The 27999-nt window shown below is 41.3% G+C and overlaps 1 protein-coding gene across 6 annotated transcripts in view; it reads left to right on the plus strand.

Moving 5' to 3' along the window:
- The first annotated feature begins 6826 nt into the window (after positions 1 to 6826).
- Positions 6827 to 27999, plus strand: part of MOB3C (MOB kinase activator 3C) — a 43059-nt gene continuing 21886 nt past the window's right edge. The window contains exons 1-3 of one of the 6 annotated variants that reach the window (XM_077333848.1): positions 13127 to 13325; positions 13421 to 13726; positions 27403 to 27892. In XM_077333848.1, coding sequence (XP_077189963.1) covers positions 27475 to 27892 — 418 coding nt within the window. In that variant the 5' untranslated portion in view covers positions 13127 to 13325; positions 13421 to 13726; positions 27403 to 27474. Of the gene's footprint in view, positions 6912 to 13126; positions 13326 to 13420; positions 13832 to 26858; positions 26928 to 27402; positions 27893 to 27999 lie in introns of those variants that run through there. The other 5 variants (XM_077333850.1, XM_077333846.1, XM_077333851.1 and 2 more) reach the window with 5 other exon arrangements.

Here is a 27999-nt window from a genome sequence, read left to right on the forward strand (position 1 = left end):
AAAGCAGTCTTGGGATACAATCCCCAAAATGACAGAATGATCTCAGTCCGAATCCAAGGCAAACCATTCAACATCACAGTGATCCAGGTCTATGCCCCAACCACTGCTGCTGAAGAGGATGATGTTGATAAGTTCTATGAAGCCCTACAACACCTTCTAGAAGCAACGCCAAAAAATGATGTGCTTATCATCATGGGGGATTGGAATGCTAAAGTAGGAAGCCAAAAGATAACCGGGATAACAGGCAAGTTTGGCCTTGGACTACAAAATGAAGCAGGGCACAGGCTGGTAGAATTTTGTCAAGAGAATACAATGGTCATAGCAAACACTCTTTTCCAACAACCCAAGAGACGACTCTACACATGGACATCACCAGACGGTCAACACAGAAATCAGATTGACTATGTGCTCTGCAGCCAAAGATGAAAAAGTTCTATCCAGTCAATAAAAACAAGACCAGGAGCTGATTGTGGTTCAGATCATGAGCTTCTTGTTGCAAAATTTAGGCTTAAATTGAAGAAAGTAGGGAAAAGCACTAGGCCACTCAGGTATGAACTAAATCATATCCCCGACGAATACACAGTAGAGGTGACAAATAGATTTAAGGAATTAGATCTGATAGACAGAGTGCCTGAAGAACTATGGACTGAGGTTTGCAACATTGTACAAGAGGTAGCAACTAAAACCATCCCAAAGAAAAAGAAATGCAAGAAATCAAAATGGCTGTCTGAGGAAGCTTTACAAATAGCTAAGGAGAGAAGGGAAGTGAAAGGCAAGGGAGAAAGAGAAAGATACACCCAATTGAATGCAGAATTCCAGAGAAAGGCTAGAAGAGATAAGAATGCCTTCTTAAATGAACAGTGCAAACAAATAGAAGAAAACAATAGAATGGGGAGGACCAGAGATCTTTTCAAGAAAATTGGAGATATGAAGAGAACGTTTCATGCAAAGATGGGTATGATAAGGGACCAAAATGGTAGGGACCTCACAGAAGCAGAAGAAATTAAACAAAGGTGGCAAAATTATACAGAACAACTATACAAGAGCGAGCTTAACATCCCTGATGACCACAATGGGGTAGTTACTGACCTGGAGCCAGACATCCTGGAATGTGAAGTCAAATGGGCCTTAGGAAGTCTGAGCAACAATAAAGCTAGTGGTGGTGACAGCATTCCAGTTGAACTATTCAAAATCTTAAAGGACGATGCAGTAAAAGTGCTACACTCAATATGCCAGCAAATTTGGAAAACTCAACAATGGCCACAGGATTGGAAAAGGTCAGTTTACATTCCAATCCCAAAGAAGGGCAATGCCAAAGAATGTTCAAACTACCGCACCATCGCACTAATTTCTCATGCTAGCAAAGTTATGCTCAAAATCCTACAAGCTAGGCTCCAGCAATATGTGGACCGAGAACTTCCAGAAGTACAGGCAGGATTTCGAAGAGGCAGAGGAACTAGATATCAAATTGCCAACATACGCTGGATCATGGAGAAAGCTAGGGAGTACCAGAAGAACGTCTACTTCTGCTTCATTGACTATGCTAAAGCCTTTGATTGTGTGGAACACAACAAATTGTGGCAAGTTCTTAAAGAGATGGGAATACCAGAGCATCTTATTTGTCTCTTGAGAAATTTATATGCAGGTCAAGAAGCAACAGTGAGAACTGAACATGGAATCACTGACTGGTTCAAAATTGAGAAAGGAGTTCGGCAAGGCTGTATACTGTCGCCTTGCCTATTTAACTTGTATGCAGAGCACATCATGAGAAATGCAGGATTAGAGGAGTCACAAATTGGGATCAAGATTGCAGGGAGAAATATCAACAACCTCAGATATGCAGATGATACCACTCTAATGGCAGAAAGTGAAGAGGAACTAAAGAGCCTGTTGATGCGGGTGAAGGAGGAGAGTGCAAAAGTTGGCTTGAAACTCAACATCAAGAAAACAAAGATCATGGCATCCGGCCCTCTCAATTCCTGGCAAATAGATGGGGAAGAAATGGAGATAGTGACAGATTTTATTTTCCTGGGCTCCAAGATCACTGCAGATGGGGACTGCAGCAAAGAGATTAAAAGACGCTTGCTCCTGGGGAGGAAAGCTATGGCAAATCTAGACAGCATCCTAAAAAGCAGAGACATCACCCTGCCAACAAAAGTGCGTTTAGTCAAGGCTATGGTATTCCCAGTTGCAATGTATGGCTGCGAAAGTTGGACCATAAGGAAGGCCGAGCGTCAAAGAATTGAGGCTTTTGAACTCTGGTGCTGGAGAAGACTCTTGCGAGTCCCTTGGACTGCAAGGCGAACAAACCGGTCAGTCCTAGAGGAGATCAACCCTGACTGCTCTTTAGAAGGCCAGATCCTGAAGATGAAACTCAAATACTTTGGCCACCTCATGAGAAGGAAGGACTCCCTGGAGAAGAGCCTAATGCTGGGAGTGATCGAGGGCAAAAGAAGAAGGGGACGACAGAGAATGAGGTGGCTGGATGGAGTCACTGAAGCAGTAGGTGCAAACTTAAATGGACTCCGGGGAATGGTAGAGGACAGGAAGGCCTGGAGGATCATTGTCCATGGGGTCGCGATGGGTCGGACACGACTTCGCACATAACAACAACAACAAGAGAGTTCTGTGGGGTTTTATTTTTAAGTTGGGTAATTTTTGCTGTCTTTTGGTTTATAGACCATTAATCATTTGTAAACCATCTTGAGTATCACAGGACAAATAAATCAATTTTTGCTATGCATACATGCCCCAAAATATTCGTATCAGGACATAAAAATATCCCTAGTGCTTTTCTACATCTCTGGTATTGAGAGCAATTTTGAGCTCAGCCAGATATATTAAATTTAAGAGATGGGATATTAGTTTCCCTCAAGGTGAAGGGGGGGAAATGCTGTCATTTGAATGGGAATGAATGAAGCATAGTCCTGGTCAGATCAGAAAGCAGGGCTGCCAAATAGATTCATTCATTCATCTTGAAGGGCAATGTGATCTAATTGAAGCAGATTAGCTTAATTTTGTACCTGTGGGACTTTGGTGTCAGTAAAAGCCATAGCATTTGAGTGTGTAAGCTGGCAGAGGCATATGATTAGCCCTGTATTTTTTTATTCCAGTAGGAAAGTTAATTTTACCCAGCCTTTGCAATAACAAACATGCAAGTTTACCATGATAGTTTTTGTGAACTCCTGAAAAGGGGGTAAGCTTATTTATTGGCTGTGTATTGCCACACTGCAAATAAGGGCTAGACAAAGTCTGAGTCCTAAGACTAACAAAGTTTTAATTGGGTGCATGACCAGGGGGGCCTTAGCAGCAGCTGCCTAAGCCCCCAAGGTCAGTGCAGCCGCTGCCAATGCCTTGGGGGTGGGTCAGCTATTGCCTTGACCCCAGCTGGATGTGCAGAGGTTGCCTAGCCCCCTCTTCATCTTCTGGTACACTTTGGGGGGGGGGGCAGGACTAAAAACGTCATGTCCATATTAATTTCCGTTCCATGATACATGCTAGAAGATAATCATGGGAGCTTTAATATGTCTGAATATTTCCATATTCTATTAATATTTCTAGCATTTTGGGGATCCATTTACTGATATTCCAGAAGCACCACCTGAACACATATCTGGAGAAGGGGAGAAACCCATGAATTATGCAAGACGGAGCTCTTCCGCCAGGTTTACGGTTGAGGCCGAGGCTAACATCTATGCCCCCACCGGGGACCCGGGACCCGGGACCTGGGATTGAGATTGGGGATTAGTACCATCAGTATCCCCTCTCCACCTGCTTGTAGTAGGAGGGGGAGGTTGATTAGCCTATCTTGCCAGGTTAGCTTGCTAACCGATAATGTTATATTGTAATTGTTGTTGAGGGATTTTAATGGATTTTATTGGGGGTTTTAAAATGTTGTAACCCGCCACGAGCCGTAAGGGAGTGGCGGGCAATAAATCGAAAGATAATAATAATAATAATAATAATAATAATAATAATAATAATAATAATAATAATAATAATAATAATAATAATAATAATAATAATTTTTTTGATATCTATTTGGTGTGGACTTATCTGAATGTACATCCCTAGGCAGACCACCTGCTTGGCATCCACAATACCTCCAGTTCAGTCCCCAGCATCTCCAGTTAAGGATTAGGTAACACGTGATATGAAAGACCTCCCACTGAGACCCTGGAGACTTATTTCTAGTCTCAGTAGACAATCCTGACCTCAATGGACCAGTGATCTAATTCAGTATAAGGCAGCTTCATATATTGTTCACTAATGATAATGGGAAGAGACTGTGAGGCAGTTTCTTTCGATTTCTAGAACATGAAGTGACAAACTCACTAGTAGAGCCTGTGCGGTGTAACGGGGTGCCAGACTAGGATGCAGAAGGCACAGATTTGAATCCCCTCTCTGCCATGGCTAATTTTGAGCCAGTCCCACAACTCAGCCTAACCTACCTCAAAGTTTAGGTTGCCAGCCTCCCAATGGGACTGGGCATTCTCTTGCATCCTGTTTGCAATGCAGGATTGAGCCATTTTTATGGAAACTTTTTTTCCTGTTCTTAAATATTTTCTGTGTTTCTGATTTAATAGAGAGTCATACTGTTTTGAAATGTCTGCAGTGCATCCATATGTGCCACCTTTTCTGTTTTCCCACATATTTCCAGCCTATGCTTTATCACAGACCAGCAGGCATTCAGCCTTGTCTGGATTCAAGTTTATTGGCCCTAAACCATTCCACTACCTTCTCCAGGCATGAATTCAAAACTTCCACAACTTGATATCATCTCTTCAGTTCAGGTAGACCTGTAGGGCAATCAGGCTTCCTTTATGATTTATCACTGTCCCCCATAGTACTTCCCATAACTTGCCATTAATGTCTTGTTGCAGGAAACTATGAGTAATACTTCACACAGTTTGCTCAGTCTTCACCAAATGGGAGGGGAACATTAGTTCGCTTTTTGCATGGCTTCAAAATCGCACAATGGTTGCCAATTGGAAACGCTATTGATTTGCCATAACGCACGACGTCGTAGACAATTTGCAACACTCCTGAAACCGATCAGCAAAAAGCGCTTCGTTGTAGCGCTTTCAGGGGAATCCCAAAAAGTGGATTCACCCTCCGGAAAGCGCTACACTCTTGCAAACAATCTGCAACACTAGCGATAAAGACCTGTGCGTTAACATTGTTGCGGTTTCTTCAAAGTCCCTCCTCCTGAGCCTGTCCTCCAAACTTCCGGCGAAGCGATCGCCATTTTTTTTTCTCCGAGCGAGCGGGGATAAACGCACCAGTGAGCCTCTTTCTGTTTAGAGGCTTCCCTGGCTTCAGTCCTTCACCTTTAGTCACTAAGCACAAACCACATAAAAGCCCATTTGCTGAAATAAAGTCCCTTTATTTTTTACACATTAATTCAGCCGAAAATCGGGCCCGTGAGAGGGGGGGGATTTTTTTTTTATCACTCGAGGCAGCGTGGCAACGATCATACGATCAAACGACAGCTCACATTAGGCAGCTGGATGGGTCTCTCCGTTGCAACGAATCTACCTAGATTCGTTACAATGGGTCTGTTTTTTTTAAAAAAAAACCTTTCTTAAAAGGAAAGGGGCTGTTTGGGAGCATGCTAACGGCTGCCTATTGGCTGCTTGACGGCCAGGGGCGGGACGAGCTTGGAAATAGCGCTTCCTTTTCTGCCGAGACCGGAAGCTGTGGGAAACGCTACAAAACGCAACTGGATTCCACTACAAAGGCAGGTATGCATAACGACGAATTCCACTATTTTAAATGGCGATTTTTCGTTCAGTGACCAATTTGCAACAAAGATCCCGGTGCGTAAAGCCCCTCGTAATTAACTGAGATTGAGTGACATCTCATTATTTTACATGAGAAACAGAAACTTTTTCAGGGGCCCCCAGCCCAAATAGTATTGCCTCAATAGGAGGACAGAGCAGTGAAAGAGAACTGGCAACAGGCATCTTCAGCCTCATGGCAGAAGCAGAATATATTGGCTCTGGAAAAGGTCAGCCAGCATTTTGACTATGTACTTATTCCATGGTACATCTGTACACTGGGAATCTGTTGGATGGGTTGGAAAGAAACACACTTATTTATTAATTAAATTTGTATACCACTGCTCCCAGCAAGCTGGCTCATGGCGGTTCACATCATATAAAACATTCCATAAAATATCCAAATATTTCGACATTCCCACCATACAATAAAATCCCCCTGTAACAACAATTAAAACAACAATACAGTTGGTATTTAAGCAATTTACAATTAACAAATAAAAATAATTAAGATGGCGGTAGTAAGGTTGACTCAGCCTTCCATCCTTCCAAGGTCGGTAAAATGAGTATCCAGCTTGCTAGGGGGTAAACGGTAATGACTGGGGAAGGCACTGGCAAACCACCCCGTATTGAGTCTGCCATGAAAATGCTAGAGGGCATCACCCCAAGGGTCAGACATGACTCGGTGCTTGCACAGGGGATACCTTTACCTTAGTAAGAACCAGTTCTTAAAACATGTTGATTGCCACAGAGGTTTCAAAGAAATTTTGCTTCTTAACATTAGCTTCAAAGAGATTCAGAATAAATGCACAGATTCTTTGACAGAGTTTATGGATCTTCAGTGAAGCTGTGCTGGTTTGCAGCCTTCTAGGGATCTATCCCCAAGAATGGTGGAGACATCCTGCAGGAGAGAACAGGTCTCGGAAGAATAGCGAACTAGCTAAGTCAGTTTTTCAGCACTCCCGCCCCCACAAGCTCATTGTTAACAGGAATGCAATTTGAAATCACAGACCTTCCTTCTTTTCCCTTCCTCCTCTTTCAGTTGCTTCTAAAACCGCATGGCCTGCAGCTTAGAAGTCAGTCTACTGGCTGTGCTGGAATTCAAAGGGGAAGTGTGGAGACCTTTGATGGGTAGGTGTATAGTTTCTGGTCTCTTCTGATCTTTATGGTTTGTTCAAGGTAAACAACCAAAGTTCAGCCTGATTGTAACAAGCAACAGGAAGCAAAATTATAACTGTGTATCCTCCTTATCCATGTTTGTGCTGCAGATGTCAGGAGGTGGTTGGTTCTAATAAAGTATTTTTAATGGAAGGTAGAAGAACAATCTCTTAGTCATATGTGTAATATTTCTGGATTTAGTGAGAAAATAATTGGCATTGAGACAGGAAATTTGTGGGTTTTTAGAATCATAGAGTTGGAAGGGACCTCCCGGGTCAGTGTTAAACAACAGGATTTGCCAATTCTGATTTTATGACAGCTAATGTGATATAGTAGTTAAGGGTACCAGACTAGTGTCTGGAAGATCCAGGCTTGAATCTCCACTTATGCCATGGCAGCTCACTGCAGAACTTGGACAAGTCATAGTCTCTCAGTCTAACCTATCTCATAGGGCTGTTGCTAGGACAAAATGGAGGAGAATGATGTAAGCTACCTTGGGTCCCCAGTGGAGAGAAAGGTGGGGTATCAATGAATTAAATAAATGATTAAAAAGGATAATTTTTCCTAATTGGGTGTAATGAAAACTAGGTAAGAGACAGATGTATCATCACATGAGAATGAGGCCAATGTCCGGATATTTATACTTCTAAATAAAACTGAAGTCCAGTGATACTGTAAAAACTAACAACTTTTATTCCAGCAAGAGTTTCAGATGCAATAAAAATAAAGATAATTATTTATCCATAGTTTTCGGCACATCCTGTACAAAAGCAAGGAAATTGTTGAGTTGTACCATCTTTTGTCTATTTACTTTGCAATGAATTATATTAAGTTTTATGGAGTTAACTCCCATGTGTTGCAGCCTTAGCCTTATTAATCATACTTCTGAGAAATGTGCATAGGATTCCAGCCTTAGTTACCTCTCTCCCTAACCATTGGTTATTTTTACATGTTAACTTAAGTATATACAAATTTAAAATATTCTGAATAGCCAGTATTTGAGTGTCATCTTCAGGATCTGGCCTTCTAAGGAGCAGTCAGGGCTGATCTCCTCTAGGACTGACCAGTTTGTTCACCTTGCAGTCCAAGGGACTCGCAAGAGTCTTCTCCAGCACCAGAGTTCAAAAGCCTCAATTCTTTGACACTCGGCCTTCCTTATGGTCCAACTTTCGCAGCCATACATTGCAACTGGGAAAACCATAGCCTTGACTAAAAACACTTTTGTTGGCAGGGTGATGTCTCTGCTTTTTAGGATGCTGTCTAGATTTGCCATAGCTTTCCTCCCCAGGAGCAAGCGTCTTTTAATCTCTTTGCTGCAGTCCCCATCTGCAGTGATCTTGGAGCCCAAGAAAATAAAATCTGTCACTACCTCCATTACTTCCCAGGAACTGAGAGGGCCGGATGCTATGATCGTTTTCTTGATGTTGAGTTTCAAGTCAATTTTTGCACTCTCCTCCTTCACCCGCATCAACAGGCTCTTTAGTTCCTCTTCGCTTTCTGCCATTAAGTGGTATCATCTGCATATCTGAGGTTGTTGATATTTCTCCCTGCAATCTTGATCCCAATTTGTGACTCCTCTAACCCCGCCTTTCTCATTATGTGCTCTGCATACAAATTAAATAGGCAAGGTGATAGTATACAGCCTTGCCGAAGTCCTTTCTCAATTTTGAACTAATCAGTGATTCCATGCCCAGTTCTCACTGTTGCTTCTTGACCTGCAAATAGGTTTCTCAAGAGACAGGTAAGATGCTCTGGTATTCCCATCTCTTTAAGAACATGCCACAATTTGTTGTGTTCCACACAATCAAAGGCTTTAGCATAGTCATTGAGGCATAAGTAGATGTTCTTCTGGAACTCCCTAGCTTTCTCCATGATCCAGTGTATGTTGGCAATTTGATCTCTAGTTCTTCTGCCTCTTCAAAATCCTGCCTGCACTTCTGGAAGTTCTCAGTCCACATATTGCTGGAGCCTAGCTTGTAGGATTTTGAGCATAACTTTGCTAGCATGAGAAACGAGTGCAATGGTGTGGTAGTTTGAACATTCTTTGGCATTGCCCTTCTTTGGGACTGGAATGTAAACTGACCTTTTCCAATTTTGTGACCAATGTTGAGTTTTCCAAATTTGCTGGCATATTGAGTGTAGCGCTTTTACTGCGTCTTTTAAGATTTTGAATAGTTCAACTGGAATGCTGTTGCCTTCATTAGCTTTATTGTTGCTCACGCTTCCTAAGGTCCATTTGACTTCGCATTCCAGGATGTCTGGCTCCAGGTCAGTGACTACCCCATCGTGCTTATAAACCATCCCAGCTTTATGGTTCTGTAATTTAGTAATAGGGGAATAGGGTAGTAATCAGTTGACATAACTAAGAGCTTAAGTGTTCTACGCTGGAAGCCTGATGGTTACTGTCTCTAGCTATCATTCTGCCACAGGACTTCTGTCAATGGGCAGAGCAGCCACAATAAATGAAACATTGGAGTTTATTCTAGGGTGGACGGTGTTCCTCCAGAGTAGCGATCCCCAACCTGTGGGCCGCGGACCACATGTGGTCCTTCGACTAATTGGAGGTGGGCCCTGAAGGACGCCTCCCCCCCCCCAGCCCTTTACAACACACTTCATTGTTGTGGCGTGTCTGTATCTTATTTTGAAGGGATGTTTAAACATTACCATAGCGATCAGAGAGCGTTAGGGCAGTGGTTGAGAGTAGAGGAGTAAATTCCCCCCCACACACACACACACTGGGCCTCAGTAAAAGGCGTTGAGTGGTCCCTGGTGTTGAATGCTCCCTGGTGATAAAAAGGTTGGGGACCCCCGCTGCAGAGGGACATTTCTTGGGGCATAACAGACTGCAGGTTTGGTATCTCTCTGAGGTCAACTCTTTTACTGGAAAATCACACTAGGAAAGTAAGGTAAGGTCAGGTAGTCAGGGCAGTCAGTTTAACAGAATCAAGGCAAAAGGGTATTTTCATATAAAGGTCCAGCTGTAAGTTAAAAAGGTAAAGGTATCCCCTGTGCAAGCACCGAGTCATGTCTGACCCTTGGGGTGACGCCCTCCAGCGTTTTCATGGCAGATTCAATACAGGGTGGTTTGCCAGTGCCTTCCCCAGTCATCACCATTTACCCCCCAGCAAGCCAGCTGGGTACTCATTTTACCGACCTCGGAAGGATGGAAGGCTGAGTCAACCTTGAGCCGGCTGCTGGGATTGAACTCCCAGCCTCATGGGCAAAGCTTTCAGACAGCTGCCTTACCACTCTGCGCCACAAGAGGCTCTTAGCTGTAAGTTACATGTATGTATTTATTTATTATTTGATTTCTATCCCACCCCTCACAAAGTCTCAGGATGGGTGACAAAATAAGGGTTTATAGTAAACTGGAGGAGTAGTATATAGGGGTATGGGAGAACCTTTGAAACAGAAGATGGAGTCCAAGCCTGAATCCTGTGGGTCCCCAGAGCTACTGTGCATAAGAAAACAATCCTTGAAAAATAGATATATAATTTATTTGGATAGTATTTTAGTAAGAGTTTTACTCTAGGCAATACACAACCCTATAGCAAGGAAAGGGAAGGAAATACTAGCTTTACTATCTAACACTTTTGAAATGTGCATTAGATGGCACAATCTTACAGTCCCAAAATCAAGGGCCACAGCAAATAGGATTATGTTGCTGTCCATTTGTAATCTCAGCATATCATAGTCCAGCCTTTTAATCCATCAGAATCCAAGCTAATTTTCTTCTTCAGGCTCTTAGCCCAAATACAAATTTTTGGCCAACCAACATTAGGTGAAGATGACAACCCAACCAGGATGCATTCTTACTGGAACTCTCTAGAAAATTACCTCACCACTCCTGGTTCTCCCCTCTCCCTTCCTGTGGGCTTTAGGTTCTCATGAAGAGCCCAATTATCTCATTCCTAACTCTGGCCTTGAAGATGATAAGGGCCAAGTAGGCAGAGAGGCCTAATTAGTAACACCTGTAAGATACAATGAGCACATTCCTAGAAGTATTAAGCCTTGGGAGGAATCAGGGGTGCTTAGCCTCACACAAGGTAAACTCTCTTGATTTCTCTTTAATATTATTTTATTGGTTTCTGGCAGTAGCATATTTGCTTTACCTTTTGTCAATGCCAATCCTTATATCTACATATTCCAGATCTGGAGCAGAGATATACTGCTTCTATATATGTTGATCTACACAGTTGTATATGCTGCCATGACTGTTGATAGAGTGTCATCTCATAGTTTGTCTAGTCCTTTATATATATTATTTGTTTAATTATTATTTGATTTATATCCTGCCCCTTCTGGCATTGCCAGCTCGGGACAGCTTCCAACAGAGCATAAAACAATATACCCATCTAAGTATTAAAAAAAAAAAATAGCCAAAAACACAAGGGAGCTGTTAAATGGAGCCTTCATGTACAGGAGCAGCATACTCCAAACACCCATGTTCTGCACCTTAATTCCTTGTAATACTTTGTTTGTGGGGAGTGCAATCAGATTGCTGGACTAGATGGGCTTTGATCTAAACTAGAAAGCTGCTTTCTACATTTTCCGTGCAAATCTACAAGATCAGAATTACCTTTCATAAGAGTAACAGTTTATAAAAAATGTATAAATATGCTGAACAACACAGGCCCCAGGACAGATCTCTGGGGTACTCCACTTGTCACTCTTTTCCAAGAGGACGCTGAACCATTAACAAGTACCCTCTGGGTACAATCTGTCATCCAGTTATTGATCCACCTGACAGAATTAGGATCCATACCACATTTTACTAACTGGTCAACAAGAATATCATGTGGAACCTTATCAAAAGCTTTACTGAAATCCAGATAAACTATATCCACAGCATCACCCTGATCCAGCAAGGTAGTCACTTTTTCGAAAATAGAGATATGGTTGGTCTGGCAGGATTTGTAAACTTTTGAGAATAAATCTGAACTGGTTTGCACATGAACATACATCACTTTTGATTATTCTGTTTCTAGCGACTCACCTTTGGATGTGTGCTCTGTCTCCATTAGATGTATATATGGGAGGTGATGTGACAATTCTCTGTCATCATTCACACATGCAAATCAATAACATGCTGTAGCAGTGGGATTTTCCCACTCTTCCCTCCTATCAAATTTCACTGAGCTTGCCCATATTCTGTACTTGCAGGTCAGCATACTCTCAGGCACAGTTTAAAGGGCAATCTGAACTAAGAGGGGGAAACTGAAAGAAGTCAGGGCTTCGTGTTCTGCAAATGACAATGCTGTTCCATCAGAGGATACATGGTATTCTTGAGGTTTTCTTGATTCTTATAAGGATGCAAAGCCTTCTGTTGGATAAATGGTACTTTTAATTTTAGGATGACTCCTTTTTTACCCCCACATTAACAGTATATACACAAGCACAATTAGTGTGAGATGAACTCTGAAATCACTTTTAGTGTCTGAATCTATCCTAAAATAATTCATATATCTCTAAAGCAGATTATTGGTATGCTATGAATGATACAGTATGCACGTATTGTTAGATCCATGAATTCAGAGGTGGACACAGGCAGTGGTAGTGATTTGAGCTCCTTAACCCCAGCATGGTACAGGACGTAATGAATTGAACCGAGCAACCCCCCAGAAAACCCCAACAATATAAGCAAACAAGTTGTCAGTTTAAGTTTAAACTGACTGGATCTCACAGAAGGATCTAGCCAGCATTTGGTCAATTACATTGTAAGCTGCCATACTGCCTTGAACTTCAAGCTTGGTCCTTGGCAGGTCTACAGACACCACAGGTACCCCCCCCCCCCCATACTGTTCTCTGTTTGTGCCTCCATGGTTCTGTATTGCAACCAGTTTTTCTCTCCTGAGGTAGCAGGAAAACTCTAGAAGGGAGGTCTGTGACTTTTTTTCTGCTTTCTTAGGTTGATTGATAGAGAAAACAATTCTGAATCTGAAAGGTCCAGTTCATCCTCTAGAAGCTTGTGGAAATAATGGCAGACATCTGAATTTAATTTTTCCAATGCTTTTTCAGGTGTCTAAAAGTTTCTTTAAATCTTGAGCCACTTAAAAACAACACAATACTAATGTTAAACAACCAACCTTGAGGGGGTTGCTGGGAGAGAGGCAGAGAGAGAATCCCCCCCCCCCTTCTGTGTTCACAGGGAGGAGGCGTAGTCGGGAGGGGGTGAAAGAAAGATCTGGCTCGTTCCTGCAAGGACAGCTGCAGACCTCCAGACACAATCAGGATGTGACATCACTGAAAAGTCCAGCAAGGGCTGCTTCTTTGCGATACTTTGTCATGCATCGGCTGCTTGAGGGGAACGGAATGGCTCGCTCCCGTTGGCCTTCCCCGGCCCCGCAGAGGTAACGCGTTTTCTTCAGGCCGGCTGTGGCGTGGAGGGTGAGTCATTTTCTTTCCCGCGGTTCGCTTCAGCACAAGGCAAAACTCCGCCAGGTTCCTATTAGCTTCTCTCTTCCCTCTGACGTCCTTTGCAGGTAGGTGGCCGCACGTCTGCAGCCACGCGGCCCCCTTAAAAACCCGGGCCTTCAGGCCGTCCGTGGACGCGGCTTGCGGCACTTTTCAACCCAACTTGCTGCCAGCAACAGGTCTGGAGGCGGCGGCGGCGGCGAGAAAGGGATTCGAGGAAGATGGCTGGGTTGGGCTACGACGGTTACAGATGTTTTCGGGGGCCGAAGCTGCCTGGGACCAGCTATTAGGCAGGGAAACAGATACAAGGAGAGCCGGTTTCCGGAGTAGAAAATTCCCGTGCGGCTCAAGTTCATCAACTTTATTCGGGGACGGTCAGTATTGGATAGCTGCCAATTGCCACTTGGCAACAACACCAAGGAAACGACGAGCACAATGCCCGATAATCCCTTGTAGACAGACTGAATCATCACATAATGGTGTGTTCTGAAAACTGGTTCCAGGGTGTTTGGAAAACAGCTTAGCTAAAACCACACTCTTTGTGTGTGTGTGTGTGTGTGTGAGAAACCTCTCTCACAGCTTTTCACAGTTACTTATATGGGCACTTCCCATCAAACCTTTCTAATCTGCACCAGGTATTAGCTGCAGCTTTACCTTTTGGTACCAGGACTGACTGTGATGTTTTGTTCAACCACTGCCCCTTTGCTATGAATCCTGTGATACACATTAGTGACTCTAGCTATGTGCAGAGGATTTAACACGAATTCATAGCTTCACACACTGACAAGTAAGGTTCTGAGCTTTGAGGCCAAATATATTTCCTAGTCAGGATGTTTGTAGAAATTAAAGATTGAGTTTAGGTCTGTAAAGCACAAATCCATATACAGATGTGTAGGAATTCATATAGGCCAGAAGTGGGCAAACTGTGGCCCTCCAGATGTCCCTGGACTGGAATTCCCATGACTGGAATTCCCTGCCAGGGGCTCATGGGAATTGCAGTCCAGGGACATCTGGAAGGCCACAGTTTGCCCACCCCTGATATAGGCCTTGTGGGTTAGATTCAGGATAAGAGGTGAAACATTTGACAGTGTTTTAGTGGAGGGGTCTCCAATGGATGCCATGGAGCCCACCAAGACCTTAAGAAAAACCCAAAGGAGGGAAGAAACCTCACATTAAGCCAGGAACCTGAAGGTTGAGTAAGCCAAAAGACAGAGTGAAATAGAACTATTTATTACAAAATATGCATAATTAGGATTTTAAAATGATATTGTATATCTTTTATAATGGTTGTCAATTTAAATCTTAATTATACGCACTGTGTAATAAATGTATTTTTTTTCTTTTCTTACTGGCATTGCCTTTGGGTTCTTAGCTCCCCCCCTTTTCCTGGTTACTGCCAAGTATTTTTAGAAACTGGATAGGGCCAGGTTGGACTACTAAGCAGTAGGGCTTCTGATTGCCTATTGAAGATATGATTTAAAATTGCATTGTTTGGGCAGCACAATGCCACTGCAGTCTTCTCTCTCACTCCCCTTTTCCAGTGTATTTTTAAATGTCACTCCATTCATCTTCTCTATGTGGGCTTCCTCTGTATGTGTGTGTGCAGTTATGCCTCCTGTGGGTTTCATTTTGTGGTTGTGCCCATCATTAGAATTCCAAAGGTGTCCATGCACTCAAAAAGGTCGGGGACCCCTATTTTAGAATTTCAACAGAATCATTAAGAAACTGTTGTTTGATCTGAAGGGTTCTCTAATGTTTGTTGCCCAGACCCAGGATGTCTTAGCTTTCTGTAAGAAATAAAGCTCATAAATCTTTATTCCAAGTTCACTAAAAGTGATATTTACTCAGTTTGGATCAGGTTTTCATGTTGGCCCTGAAAGGTATCAATACTGTGCTGGAGGGTGGGGAGGGTGATACTTCTCTGGGATAATTTCACATGCCCTGGAACATGTCTCACAGCAGCATGATGAAAGCACGGTTATTAGTCATTTGTATAGAATTACTTTCAATATACAATAGGTTTGGCAACTGCCTGGTGGGGAGAAAAGCACCCTGTCTTTTGAGTAAGGGATTAATGGGAAGTTGTTTACCAAATGATATTATTTACCTGCATGCCATAGAAAGCTTCAGCTGCCCATTTCTACAAAGTAAACCTCGGTTAAAAGGACAGGACATTTTTATCCAGGCTTTTTGGCCAACCATGTTATACAATGTGGCTGAGAACTCTTTCTCTCACTCTTCCCCACTGTGACTCTGTGAGGTAAGCTAAGAAAAGAAGTTATTATGAATCTGGGTTTTCCATCTTCAGACCCAAAGCTCCATTCACATCCTAGGAGCACAAAGTGGCACAATATGATATTTTAAAATGTTGTTAGAAATCTGCAGTCTGATCACTTGCATGTTTACTCCTAAGTAAGGGTGTATCTGAGGACTATGGTTGTCATTACATTCCGTGAAAGATGATACTTTTGCTTCTTCTAGAACCCTGAATCAGGGGTTCATTTGATAGATTCTGTTGTCAGAAGCTACAAGTTAACATCATAATAATATTAACTGCCATGATGTTGTACAGGACAAAATGTACTGGAAATCCCCAAGTTATGACTGATTGTGGAATATGGGAAAGTTGCCTTGGCTCCCAGACAGGCTTAATCTTTAGTAGGTTTTTTGTTTATTTTGCCTGAGATTTTATTCCACTTTTTCAAGATTTCTCATCAGGCCTTTGCCAATGATCTCTTCTCCTCCTGCTGCTGTTCTGACAGCCATTGCTTGGAACAAGCTTTGGAATTTTCCACATTATTTAGATAGCTGAGTAAGTGAACTCTGGAAACTAAATGCTTGAGAGTGAGTTCTAGTCTGAAATGGCAGTTTGGTGAAAGAGGAAATAAAGTACAGTAAACACTTGCAGAGGAAGCACTCTTAAAGGATGCAGTCAAGATGATAACATTCTCTAGTCTTTTCAAGTAATTAATTAAACTAAGATTAGGATGAACTCTCCCCCCCCCCCCCAAGTTCATGTCACCCAAATCAGTGGTCCCCAACCTTTTTATCACCGGGGATCACTCAGTGCCGGGGACCACTCACTGGGGACCACTCAACGCCTTTTACGGAGGCCTGGTGGGGGGGGGTAGTTTACTCCTCTACTCTCAACCACTGCCCTAGTGGTCTCTGATCACTATGGTAATATTTAAACATCCCTTCAAAATAAGATACAGACATGCCACAACAATGAAGTGTGTTGTAAAGGGCTGGGGGGGGGGAGAAGGCATCCTTCGGGGCCCACCTCCAATTAGTCGAAGGACCACATGTGGTCCGCAGCCCACAGGTTGGGGATCGCTACCCCAAATCATCGTCTTTGGAATCTTTAAGATTCTTTTCCTGATCTGCTGCTACTAAAACACACATATACTAACATGACAGCTAAGTAGCTGTACAGCTAGATTTGTGTCCAGTAGTGCCTTAGAGGCCAACAAGAGTTTCAGAGTATAAGCTTTCAAGAGTCGGAGTTGAATAGAAATAGAGATCTTAGCCCTTCTATCCTAATTAGAATCTGGGAGAGGTGTTTTCAAGAAAGCTTGTAAAAATTCAAATGTATATGGAAATCAGCTTCCTTATAGCAAAGGGGAAATGCTTGGGGGGAGGAAAAAGAGCATCCATAGAGCATCCAGAAAAAGAGCATCCGTAAAAATCTTATGTCCCTACTCAGTTTTTTGGGGGGGGGGATTATTTTGAACTTTGTGAATTCACTCAATAGTTATTTATCTTTGCGAGACTTGAAATGAACATAGTTTTCATTGGCTAGATACTGTTCAATTTCATGTTTTTTTGTCATTTTGATATTTAAATTCAGCCTTTGAATTCTTAATGTTTAATTATGTTGGCACAGTTTAAATTTGCAAAAAGGGGTGTGTGTTGTGCCATCAAGCAGCTTCTGATTTATGCAGACCCTAAAAATTAATGTCCTCCCAAATATTTTCTCAGCAACAGCTATTCTCAGGTCTTGCAAACTGAGGGTTGTGGCAGTCTTTATTGAGTAAATCCATCTTATGTTGAATCTTCTCCCTTTCCTGCTGCCTGCAAGTTTTCCAAGCATTATTGTCTCCTTCAGTGACTCTTGCCTTCTCATGTACCAAAGGATGATAGCCTCAGTTTAGTCATTTTAGCTTCTAGGGAGAGTTCCGGCTTAACTTGATCCCGAACTGGTGTATTTTTGGTGGTCCATTTCATCTGTGAAACTCTCCTCCCAACACCATATTTCAAAGGAAGATACTTTTTTTCCCCTTTCAGTGTTCTTCATTATCTGACTTTCACACCCATACATGGACATGAATTAAATACATAGGACCTTTATTGTCATTATACAAAAGAAAACCATGGACATGAATTTAACTTGATCTTGGTTGCCAGCAACATTTCCTTATGCTTCTTTTCTAGTTCCTTCATGGCTGGCCTTATTGTTCGCAATCCCCTGATTCTTTGGTTGCAGTTTTCTTTTTGGTTTATGATGGAGCCAAGGAATTTCAATTCATTCATCATCCATCTTAAGGTTGTGTAATTTCCCAGTAGTCATTATTTTTGTCTTCTGGATTTCCAGCTGTCATTCCATTTTGGTACTTTCAGCTTTAACCTTTGTTTCAAGTCGTCACTGTTTTCTATCAGTAATGCCAATTCTGGCCTCACTGGTGGAACTCCTGATGACACCTGGTTTTGTTGGCCACTTTATGACACAGAGTATTTACTGGATGGGCCATTGGCCTGATCTTACTTGGCTTCTCTTATGTTCTTAAGTTATTTATTGCAGCAATAAAATGAACTGGAGATTTGTTTGGGCACCTCCCAGTCTATTGTCTGTTTTGATTGTCTACTACAAGCTGTACTTGGTATGCCATGCCATGCCATGCCATGCCATGTTGTTGTGTACTGGATCATAACAACACATCAAAATTTCCTTGTATTATTTTCTAGGTGTCTCATGTTGTTAAACACCCGAAAGACTTATGGTTTAACTGCATACCAACATTAGAATTCTGTTAACATAAACTGGATATATTAGATTCTGTGCATAAACCCCAAACAAAGGGAGCTGATTCTGCCTTCTGCAAATATGTTTCCCTTCTTCAACTGACAGTCTAGGACTAGGAACTGCATCTAGTGAAAAGGAAGGGATGGAATAAGAACAGTTGCAGATAAATTTTGTGAAAAGGACAGCAATTGTTCCTAATTTGTAGACAGTTATCTAAGCAGGAGGAAGGGAAGGCAACATGGTGTAGCCTGATATCATTGAATCTTGAAAACTAATCAGGGTTGGTACTTGAAAGGGAGAATGCCAAGTGAGATTCTGCAGAGAAAGGCAATGGCAAGTCACCTCTGTTTTTCACTTGCCTGTTTTTCACTTGCCCTTGTAGTTACCACACGTCAGCTGTGATAGCATATTACATACAGATCTAGGAAGGGACATGATGTGACATGGGCTCTAGTTTGGGAGGTTGCTAGTTTGAATCTCACCTACCAGTTCCCAGGTGCTTAAGCCACTTTCTCTTTGCTTTGGCCTTCCCGTATGACTAGGAATCATGCTGGCCTCACAGGGCTGTTGTAAAGGTTGCAATAATGACTGGGGAGTACTGTGAATACTGAAAGCAGTCTATTATTAAGCAAAACAATCACACCCTCAGTGGTGCAGTGTAATACCAGGGCTAACTCAAAGGATTTTTAAAAAAATCATTAGACAAATTAAATTTTTGCTAAACATCCCCAGGTTTTAACACATGCGGAACATCATAAAAATAACAATAGGGTGTCTGTCTGATGAAACAAGCATTGAGACTCAAAAGCTTATACCCTGAAATCTTATTGGTCACTACCATCATCCTGGACTGGTATATACGAGTATGCCCCCCAAAGAGTGTTGCGCTCTGCAAATTCCAACCTATTGGTAATCCCTGGTCCCAAAGAAGTGTGGTTGGCCTTGATATAGAGCCAGCCAAGATCTGAGCCCTATCTGAGATGGCAAAGTTTCAAAGGGCCTGCAAGATGGCACTCTTCCAACAGGCTTACAGTTGAGGCCAACACAAGCACAATATGACATCATAAAGCCCCCCCCCCCTCGATAGAAGACTGGTTGAACAAACTAGTGGACTTTGCTAAGATGGCCAAACTGACACTGATAGTTAATGGAAAATCAGAAGAGGTGTTCCAAGAACAATGGGGCCCTTATTTGAATTATTTAAGAAAATAAACTAAAAGGGGACATGAAAAGGGGACTTAAGTGTAACAAATGAAAAGCATAATCTATTTTTCTTTGTATTAACAACTTATATTATCTGTTCTGTTTCTATATTTTTATCTTTATGAAAATAAATATATATATTTAAAAAATAAGAAAGCCCCCCCCCCTCCACCTCCCTATCCATCTTGAAATTTGAATTTTTCTGACCTAGTGGTCAGATTCGGGGCACTCTAGTGAGTTTTTAAGGTTAAGAATTTTTAAACTTACTGTTGAATGCTTTTATATTTACTCTGTATATTTGTTTTTATCAATGTTAGCCATCCCGAGTCAGTCCCAGAGAGTGGCAGCCAATAAATCTAATAAATAATAACTGTTCTGCTGCTGGCTAACAGAGCTGCCCACTGAAATCACTGCCACCATCATAGTCAGTATGCAAGAGGTCGCCATTTTTAATGCCCGCCACACCTTTTCCCCTTTGATAACTGCATCTGCACCCTAGGAGGCTAATGGCAATCAGAAGATGCTCCTGAGATAGGTTCTTTGACATGCAGGAACTACTGAAGCACCCCAGTGGTGCTTAACTGTTTCCGTGCATTTCCTTAAAATGGTAATGGCTCTTTTGCCAGTAACCTTCCTAGCTGAGGTTGATGCCCTTAACATTTTGACATCTCAGGGGGTTGCCTAGGTCACCTCTGTATTTCGGCTGACCCCATGTGTAGTACAGTATATCTTTAAAGTATTGAAAGAATGCCTGATGAGCCTAACTTGACCTATCAGTTTGTCTTTTAGGTTTTTTAGAGAGTGTGAATTTTAGGAAGAGGATAGGAAATACACTTTGCAACGTGACAGAGAAAGCACTAAGGAAGTAGGCAGTTATTGTGTCAAGAGAAGGCCCTCGGGCTAGATCATCTCTTTGGGGAAGAACTGCATGATTTGGAAAGGAAGAGGAAGTCAATCACAGGCTTCCATCACTCTGTGCAACTATGGTGACAAATCTCCTGGTAGCTTAAGACTGCAAGCATGCCCTAGTGTCTGCCTGTTTCCAGCATCTATTGGGTGGTGCTCCTGTTCATTTATAGTTTCAGTAGTGGGCTTCTTTTAGATTGCAGGGAATGTATTACTGCTGCTCTGTGGTTCAACATATATGGTAATCAAGAATACAACAGTATTATACTGATTTGAGCTGGACAGGAAATGTGGATTAGAAACATTTTAAATAAATAGAAGGCAATTTTAGCAGAACTTCAGAGAAGATTAAAAAATCTATATATTAGAAGAAAATGCAAGTAGAACAATATCTCAAAGACTAAATGAAGGCATTCTGGGTATGTAAACATCTTAATCCTTAATATGATAACAAGGACATTTTGGCCATGGGGTCCGGCTTGAATGGTACCTCTTAGCCATGCAGTGTGTAAAGCACTAAGTAAGTACTACAGAATGTCTTTCCTACACTACTTCATTGATTTTGTTCGCACAAACACCTCGTCCCCAATAATTCTTGTACATTTATTCTGTACCCAGAAATTGTTAATTCCTGTGATGTACCCTGGGACGGGAACACACATTGAGGTCCTCTTAGTTTTATGGTGCACAGACTCATTTATTTTGACTGTTTTCATTCCTTATTTTAACTTTTACACTTTTGTTCATATTTCTAAGAATGACTTGCATCAGTCCTCATCAGTTTCTTACACTTTGATAACCTTCCATCAACACCACCCAGAATAACGAAACAGTGACTCGTGTGGGGGCTCATTCCTTTCTAAGTTTATTTCCAAAAAACGTAGTAAATGTTTAGAGGACTGATTAGAGGATGGTAGGTTTTATGAAGAATTTTCTCAAGATTTGCATCTAATAGCTGACAACTGCTGTGCTTGTGTGATTCCTTTTCCTAATAGGACGATCTGGACAGATTAGAGCAAGCTTTCTCAACATGAGTGTCATGAAACTCTGGGGTTTCTTGATGGCCCCAGAAGGATTTCACCAACTGGGTGCAAGTTAATTCACAAAGGAAGACATTTCGACCCCAAATGAATCGTTTTCAATTCACAATAGTCTAAAGGTAAAGGTAAAGGTATCCCCTGTGCAAGCACCGAGTCATGTCTGACCCTTGGGGTGACGCCCTCCAGCGTTTTCATGGCAGACTCAATACGGGGTGGTTTGCCATTCCCTTCCCCAGTCATTACCGTTTATCCCCCAGCAAGCTGGGTACTCATTTTACAATAGTCTACAATAATACAAAACAAATTTTTTTAAAATTAATAACCACCAAAATACAAAGTTTGCAATACAGACATATTGAGTCAAAGCAGACTCCCCTATGATTCAAATGACCCCCAAAGATATTCACACCCTCAATTATGATGTGATAAGTTTCTACAAAAATGAAAATAATTCATGAGCAACATTTGGACATTATTAATGTCAAAGAAAACATTTTAAGACAGGATAAACCTTTTTAAAAAATGAGTCAAAGCATGGACTCACCTTGTGGTTCAACAAAACCTCAATAAGAGATCAGACCTTCAATTTTGGTGTGTTTAATATCTGTAAGAAAGAGAACAGATAGCTTATAAGCAACAATTAAGCAAAGAAAAAGGACACCAAAAATGTCTGACAAAACGCTTACCCCAACATCTCAATTTACTATGTCCAAATGGCTCTGAGTGATTTAAAATTGTTGGTAAAGTAGCATTGAAGCCAAAAAGTTTAAAAGGACAACCCCTAAAGAGTTGCTATTAACAAGATACAGAGCCAGCTTGGTGGTTTCTAATCTGGCATGCCGGGTTTGATTCCCCTCTCTTGCACTTATGGCAAGCTGGGTGACCTTGGACTCCTGATGGCCATGAAAAAGCTGTTCTGACCAGGCAGTAATATCAGGGCTCTCTCAGCCTCACCCACCCCACAGGGTGTCTGTTGTGGGGAGAGGAAAGTGACGGTGATTGTAAGCCACTTTGAGATTCCTTCTGGTAGAGAAAAGCAGCATTTGAACACACTCTTCTTCATCTGTGTAACTAAGGCAACTCTTGCTAAAGAGAAACCAAACATTATCAAAATTGTCAATTCAAACTATCTCAGTATTGTGATTGCAAAGGACACTAATCCAAACTAACTGAATCTTACATTTCCAAATTTAGTAACAAGAAACAATCAAGGCAGTCAGTACAAAATAGGTTGACAATTAGAGTAGACCAGTGGTTCTCAACCTTCCTAATGCCACTACCCTTTAATACAGTTCTTTGTGTACTGGAGTAGACAAATAAACCACATTTTTTCCTGACTATTGTGAATTGGAAAAGATCCATTTTGGGTCAAAAAGTCTTCCTCTGTGAACTTTACAATTCTTTTCTGATTTCTTTGAAAATTCTATAAGCATTCAATCTCCTTTTTTTTTAATGCAGTTTTTGCCTGTAAATATTTTTATTGTAAGCATATCTACTAGTACTAATTTTGACCATTGCATAGTATATTTCTGTTTGTAGTCTCTTAATAGGAGGCATCTATAAGGACAGATGTGAACTCTTCACAGACTTTGACTTGATTGGGTTCCTATGGACATTTTGTTGGCTGAAGCAAGTCTCTCTCTACCTTGGCAACAAGATATTGCAGGGGGTTAGGGGATTCTGCAGAAATCAGAGGGTTCCAGTGGAAAGCAGAATGTCCAGATAATCCAACACCAAGTCATTCCTATGCAACCTTCTGTTCCATTCAGAATGGGGGGTGGGGGTGGGAAAGGATTTGTTATTCTTGCTAGCTAGTACTGCAGCTTGAATGCTGAGTGTCTTGTTATAGTTTGGCACTTCTCAAGTAGAATCTTATGGCATTAAAATATATGTGCTTTGCAGTCTCTGGTAGCTAATTATTCAAACACACACTTTGGCAATGAGTTCATGTATTCTCCAAATGAAGACTGGATTTTGAGATGGAAAGAAGTCATCTGTATGCTTACAATCTTAGTTGTTCGGTTTTCAAAAGCTCTTGGCATTGGATCGTCTGTTCTCCAAGAATTATTTATATCATAAAATATATTTCCATTATCTGGTAAATGGAGAAAAGTTCAAAAGAGTAATTTTCCAGTGGTAATAAATCTTTAGGAGGATAGTTTAAAGATGACATAATCATAAGAATGATGAAGACTAAAATCAAAGCATTAAACTTCCTTTATAATTTGTGCCTTCCTGAGAACATTGGATGTTTCTTTTACTGAAAAGGTTGAGAGTTTATTATAACCTGTCAAAGTTTTATTTTTCACAGTAAAAATATGAGATTCTTGTCTCCCAAAGAATTTACATTTGGAAAATATGAGCATAAAACATTGGAAATTTGCCTTAGACATTGCAGCTTTCTGAGATGACTTTTCCCAGAAAGCATAATGCATATCCAAGACTATGGTGACATTTTATTGAGGGAAGGCAGATACTTATTTATGAGTAGATGGAGATCTGAAGATGTGTAGAAGTTCCTTGTCTCTGGCAACAGGAAGACAGATGTTTGAATGCAGGGAGCTGCTTCTGGTCATAAGACTGACATTTTCTAAAGTTCTTAGTCTCATGTTTGCTGATCATAGTGCTAAAGAAGCCAGGATAATTCAAGTCAAGGGATGGGAAGCAATATAAGAAGAAGAGTTGGTTCTTATATGCCACTACCAGAAGGTGTCTCAAAGCAGCTTACAATTGCCTTACTGTTCCTCTTCCCACAACAGACACCCTGTGAGGTGGGTGAGGCTGAGACATCCCTAATATATCTACTTGGTCAGAACAGCTTTATCAGTGCTGTGGTGAGCCCAAGGTCACCCAGCTGGCTACATGTAGAGGAGGAGTGGGGAATCAAACCCAGCTTGCCAGATTAGATCCCAGCTTGCCAACAATTCTTACTACAACGCAATCTGACTCTCATAGTATAGATGGATAGGGTAAAGATGGATTAATGCAATGAAAAGGACTACACATTTTATTTTAAAAATAACTCACATCATTATAATGCAGTAATTTTTTAAAATGGAAATGTACACATTGTTACAAAGTGGAAAACAGTTTTCCGGTGGTGGTGGTGGTGGTGGGGAAATGGTGACCATGGTGAAGGGCCTTAGGATAATGGAAACATTATGAAAAGAGCCTGCAAGTATATACACATGGTATTAGCTGTAAAAGGTATTCTACGTGTAAGTCTTTCCTTAATTAATACATTAATGATAACCAGGAAAAGAACAGGTCTTGGAAAGGAGTAGGCGTCAAGACATATGTGTCTTGGAGGGAAAAGCCATTTTATACACATGAATGGCATTTACTGCATACAGTTGAATTTATTGTATTTCAGGAACAATACTACTTGAGGAAAATATGCATGGAGGTCAACCAAAATGACCAAGAAGTTGGAGCATCTTCCCTACCAGTAGCATAAGAGATTATTGGACAACATCTGAGAAGACTTAGGCTGAAATCCTCTCTCTTCACTGTGGCTTATTGGGACAGTCTTCTACAGACTAAGCTTCCTTAAGGGGTTGCTGTGAGAATAAACTAGAGGTGGGAAACCATGTATGCGGCTCCAAGCAACTAGAAGGAAGGGCCAATTAAAAATGTCTGTTTTGGGTTGTTCTGTTTTTTTTAGGCTTAAGAACAGACGGCCAAGTGGGAGCGTGCCATGATAGATGTTTATAAAATGATACGTGGTGTGGAGAAAGTGATTAGAGGTCTTTTTCTCCGATAATACTAGAACCTTCAGTCACTGTGTGAAGTTTATGGACAGTAGATTCAGGAGAGACAAATGGACCTTCTACTTCACTCAGCAAGTGCCTAATGTGCTGTATTATCTGCCAATAAGAGTTTTCATATATGCAAAGCACGTTTTTACTAAGAAGTCATGACCTTTCCCCTGGAATGCTGTGTAGCATTGTGCAAATGGATACTTCATTATGTTTCTGCACTTTAAAAATGCCACCAAATGCCGCTTTTTCTTGCCGGTCCATCTAAGACAATGAATGGTAAAATGATAGTTGTGCTAGAGCAGTACTGCCGTTGTGCCTTGCTTCTTCACATGGCTCAACAATGTATTGGTTGTTCTCGTGGGACACCATTGTACTTGAAGCTGAAGCCCAAGGGTTTTCCATTTTAAATAGAGTTCACTGTAAATAAGTGCTTACACTGGGAGCTGCAAAACTGTGTGAATTGCCAAACATCTGTATTCCCAGTAGATACAGAGGGAGTAGCTAAGCTAGTGACAAAGCAAACGGAGTATTTTCCTGGGCTGAAAAGACCACAGCTGCTGAGGAAACCCCTCCTCTTCCTCCCAAAACATGCATACATATTTTTAGACCTGCCTTGAAGTGAGGATATGATCTTCTGTTCTGAAGCAGAATTTGACCAGCAGTTTGTAGATAAGAGTGTTTTATATTCAGCGATAATCTTGGAGCACTAGATGAATGGTTCAGCTTTTGAGAGGAAGTGAGGGAGCATTTGCCTTAGGTGCATGACTGGAGATGGTATTTGGCATTTCTGAAGGTTATTGAAGTATAATTTTTGTAGAAGTGATAGAAAATGTATACATTATACAAGGAAAGTAGCACTTATGGTTATAGCAACATGGTTATAGCAACATGGTTGAGCAATCCTGCTGAAAGTTGTGGGCTACGGTTATAGCAATCTTTGTTAACCTTATAGTAAATAGTGTGATAATGTCCTTTATAATTCAGTGTTAGTAGCTGAGAGAAACTTTGATTCTGGTACAACTTGACTTTCACTAACTGACCTATGTAGCTTGATTATAAATGGCAATAAGCCTAAATTTCAAAAAGCAATATATATATATATATATATATATATATATATATATATATATATATATATATATATATATATATATATATATATATATATATATATATATATATATATATATATATATTAAGCTGGTGTGATCGTTATTATGCAACATGGAAGAATGTCTTGAATCCGGCCATCTTCCCTGATGGCGAAAGCGGGAGGAAGGATCCATGTTGATCATAGCAAAGGCTCTGTCAGGCATTGTGGGATCTGATTGGGCAAAGGCCATATAGGAAGGGGGTTGAAAATAGGTGGGGAAATTGGGTGAGGTAAAGAAGAAAAGCTGATAGGGATATGACCCTATGTTCTCATACGTCTTTACTGCCACACATAATGGGACTTCCAGTAAGAATTCTGACCTTTGTACTCCTGTTTCATTATATCACCTGCATAAAGAGCCCTGAAGTTTTTATCCTCTTACAAGTTTGCCAGCACTAAGTTTTCCTTTTACTTTCCTAGTATTTACTCCACAGCAGCCTTCTTGCCATTGGCTTTCTTCTCAGAAAAGTGGATATACAGAGCTAGTTAGTAAGTAGTGAATTTCATTTATTGATTTATTTGTTAAATGTATAGCCTACCACTCTCTGTAGACTTGAGGTGGGTTACAGAGCATGTAAAACCCCATTAAAATTACAACCCCATAAAACCAGCATAAAAAAACCTAACCAAGATTAGCAACATAACACCATAACAACCCCCCTTGGGAGGGGGGTGTTTGTTGTTATAATACATACATATTTAAAACACGTAGGTGGCTTACCAAGGTACCTGTATTGTATTTTTAATTATCTCAATCCTTCATAACAGGCTGAGTGCTGCTGGTATTCACTTTTGCAGACTGATTAAATAGAGGCAGGAATGTTGGCCATTAAGGGGGATTCTGTGGAGGCTGGTGTCTGAATTCCTAGTCTACCTGATGATGATTCTATCAAACTTCCACATTAATCAAGTGTTAATGCAAATGAATTATTATTTTTGTAAAAATGTACATTTTATCTTTCAGAAGTCATCCTCAATTTCTCCTTTGGAACAAATACTCCCCCACCCCCTTCATCCTGGCTGGCTCCCATTCAGCATGGCTTTGTGCCTTAAACAAGTTTTTAACAAAGACAAAACATTTCGTCCCCGGAAGAAATTTGAACCAGGCACCCAGCGGTTTGAGCTATACAAGAAAGCGCAAGCCTCACTGAAATCAGGACTGGACCTGAAAACTGTAGTCCAATTGCCCCCAGGGGAGAACATCAATGATTGGATTGCTGTGCATGTTGTGGACTTCTTCAACAGAATAAACCTTATCTATGGCACCATGTCAGAGGTCTGTACTGAAAAGAGTTGTCCCATCATGTCGGGTGGGCTCAAGTATGAATATCGATGGCAGGATGACCACAGATTTAAGAGACCTACCAAGTTATCGGCACCACAGTATATGAGCATGCTGATGGATTGGATTGAGACTCTAATTAATAATGAGGACATCTTTCCTACCAGAATAGGTAGGTCGAGTATGGGTTCTTCATTTTTTCAAAAGGTAGGGCTGGTTCAATACTTTTTTCCATTCCAAGAGGCTCTATCCATGCCTATTATTAATTGGCTCTTGCTA

The sequence above is a fragment of the Paroedura picta genome, chromosome 4, assembly GCF_049243985.1.
Source record: "Paroedura picta isolate Pp20150507F chromosome 4, Ppicta_v3.0, whole genome shotgun sequence".
NCBI lineage: Eukaryota > Metazoa > Chordata > Lepidosauria > Squamata > Gekkonidae > Paroedura > Paroedura picta.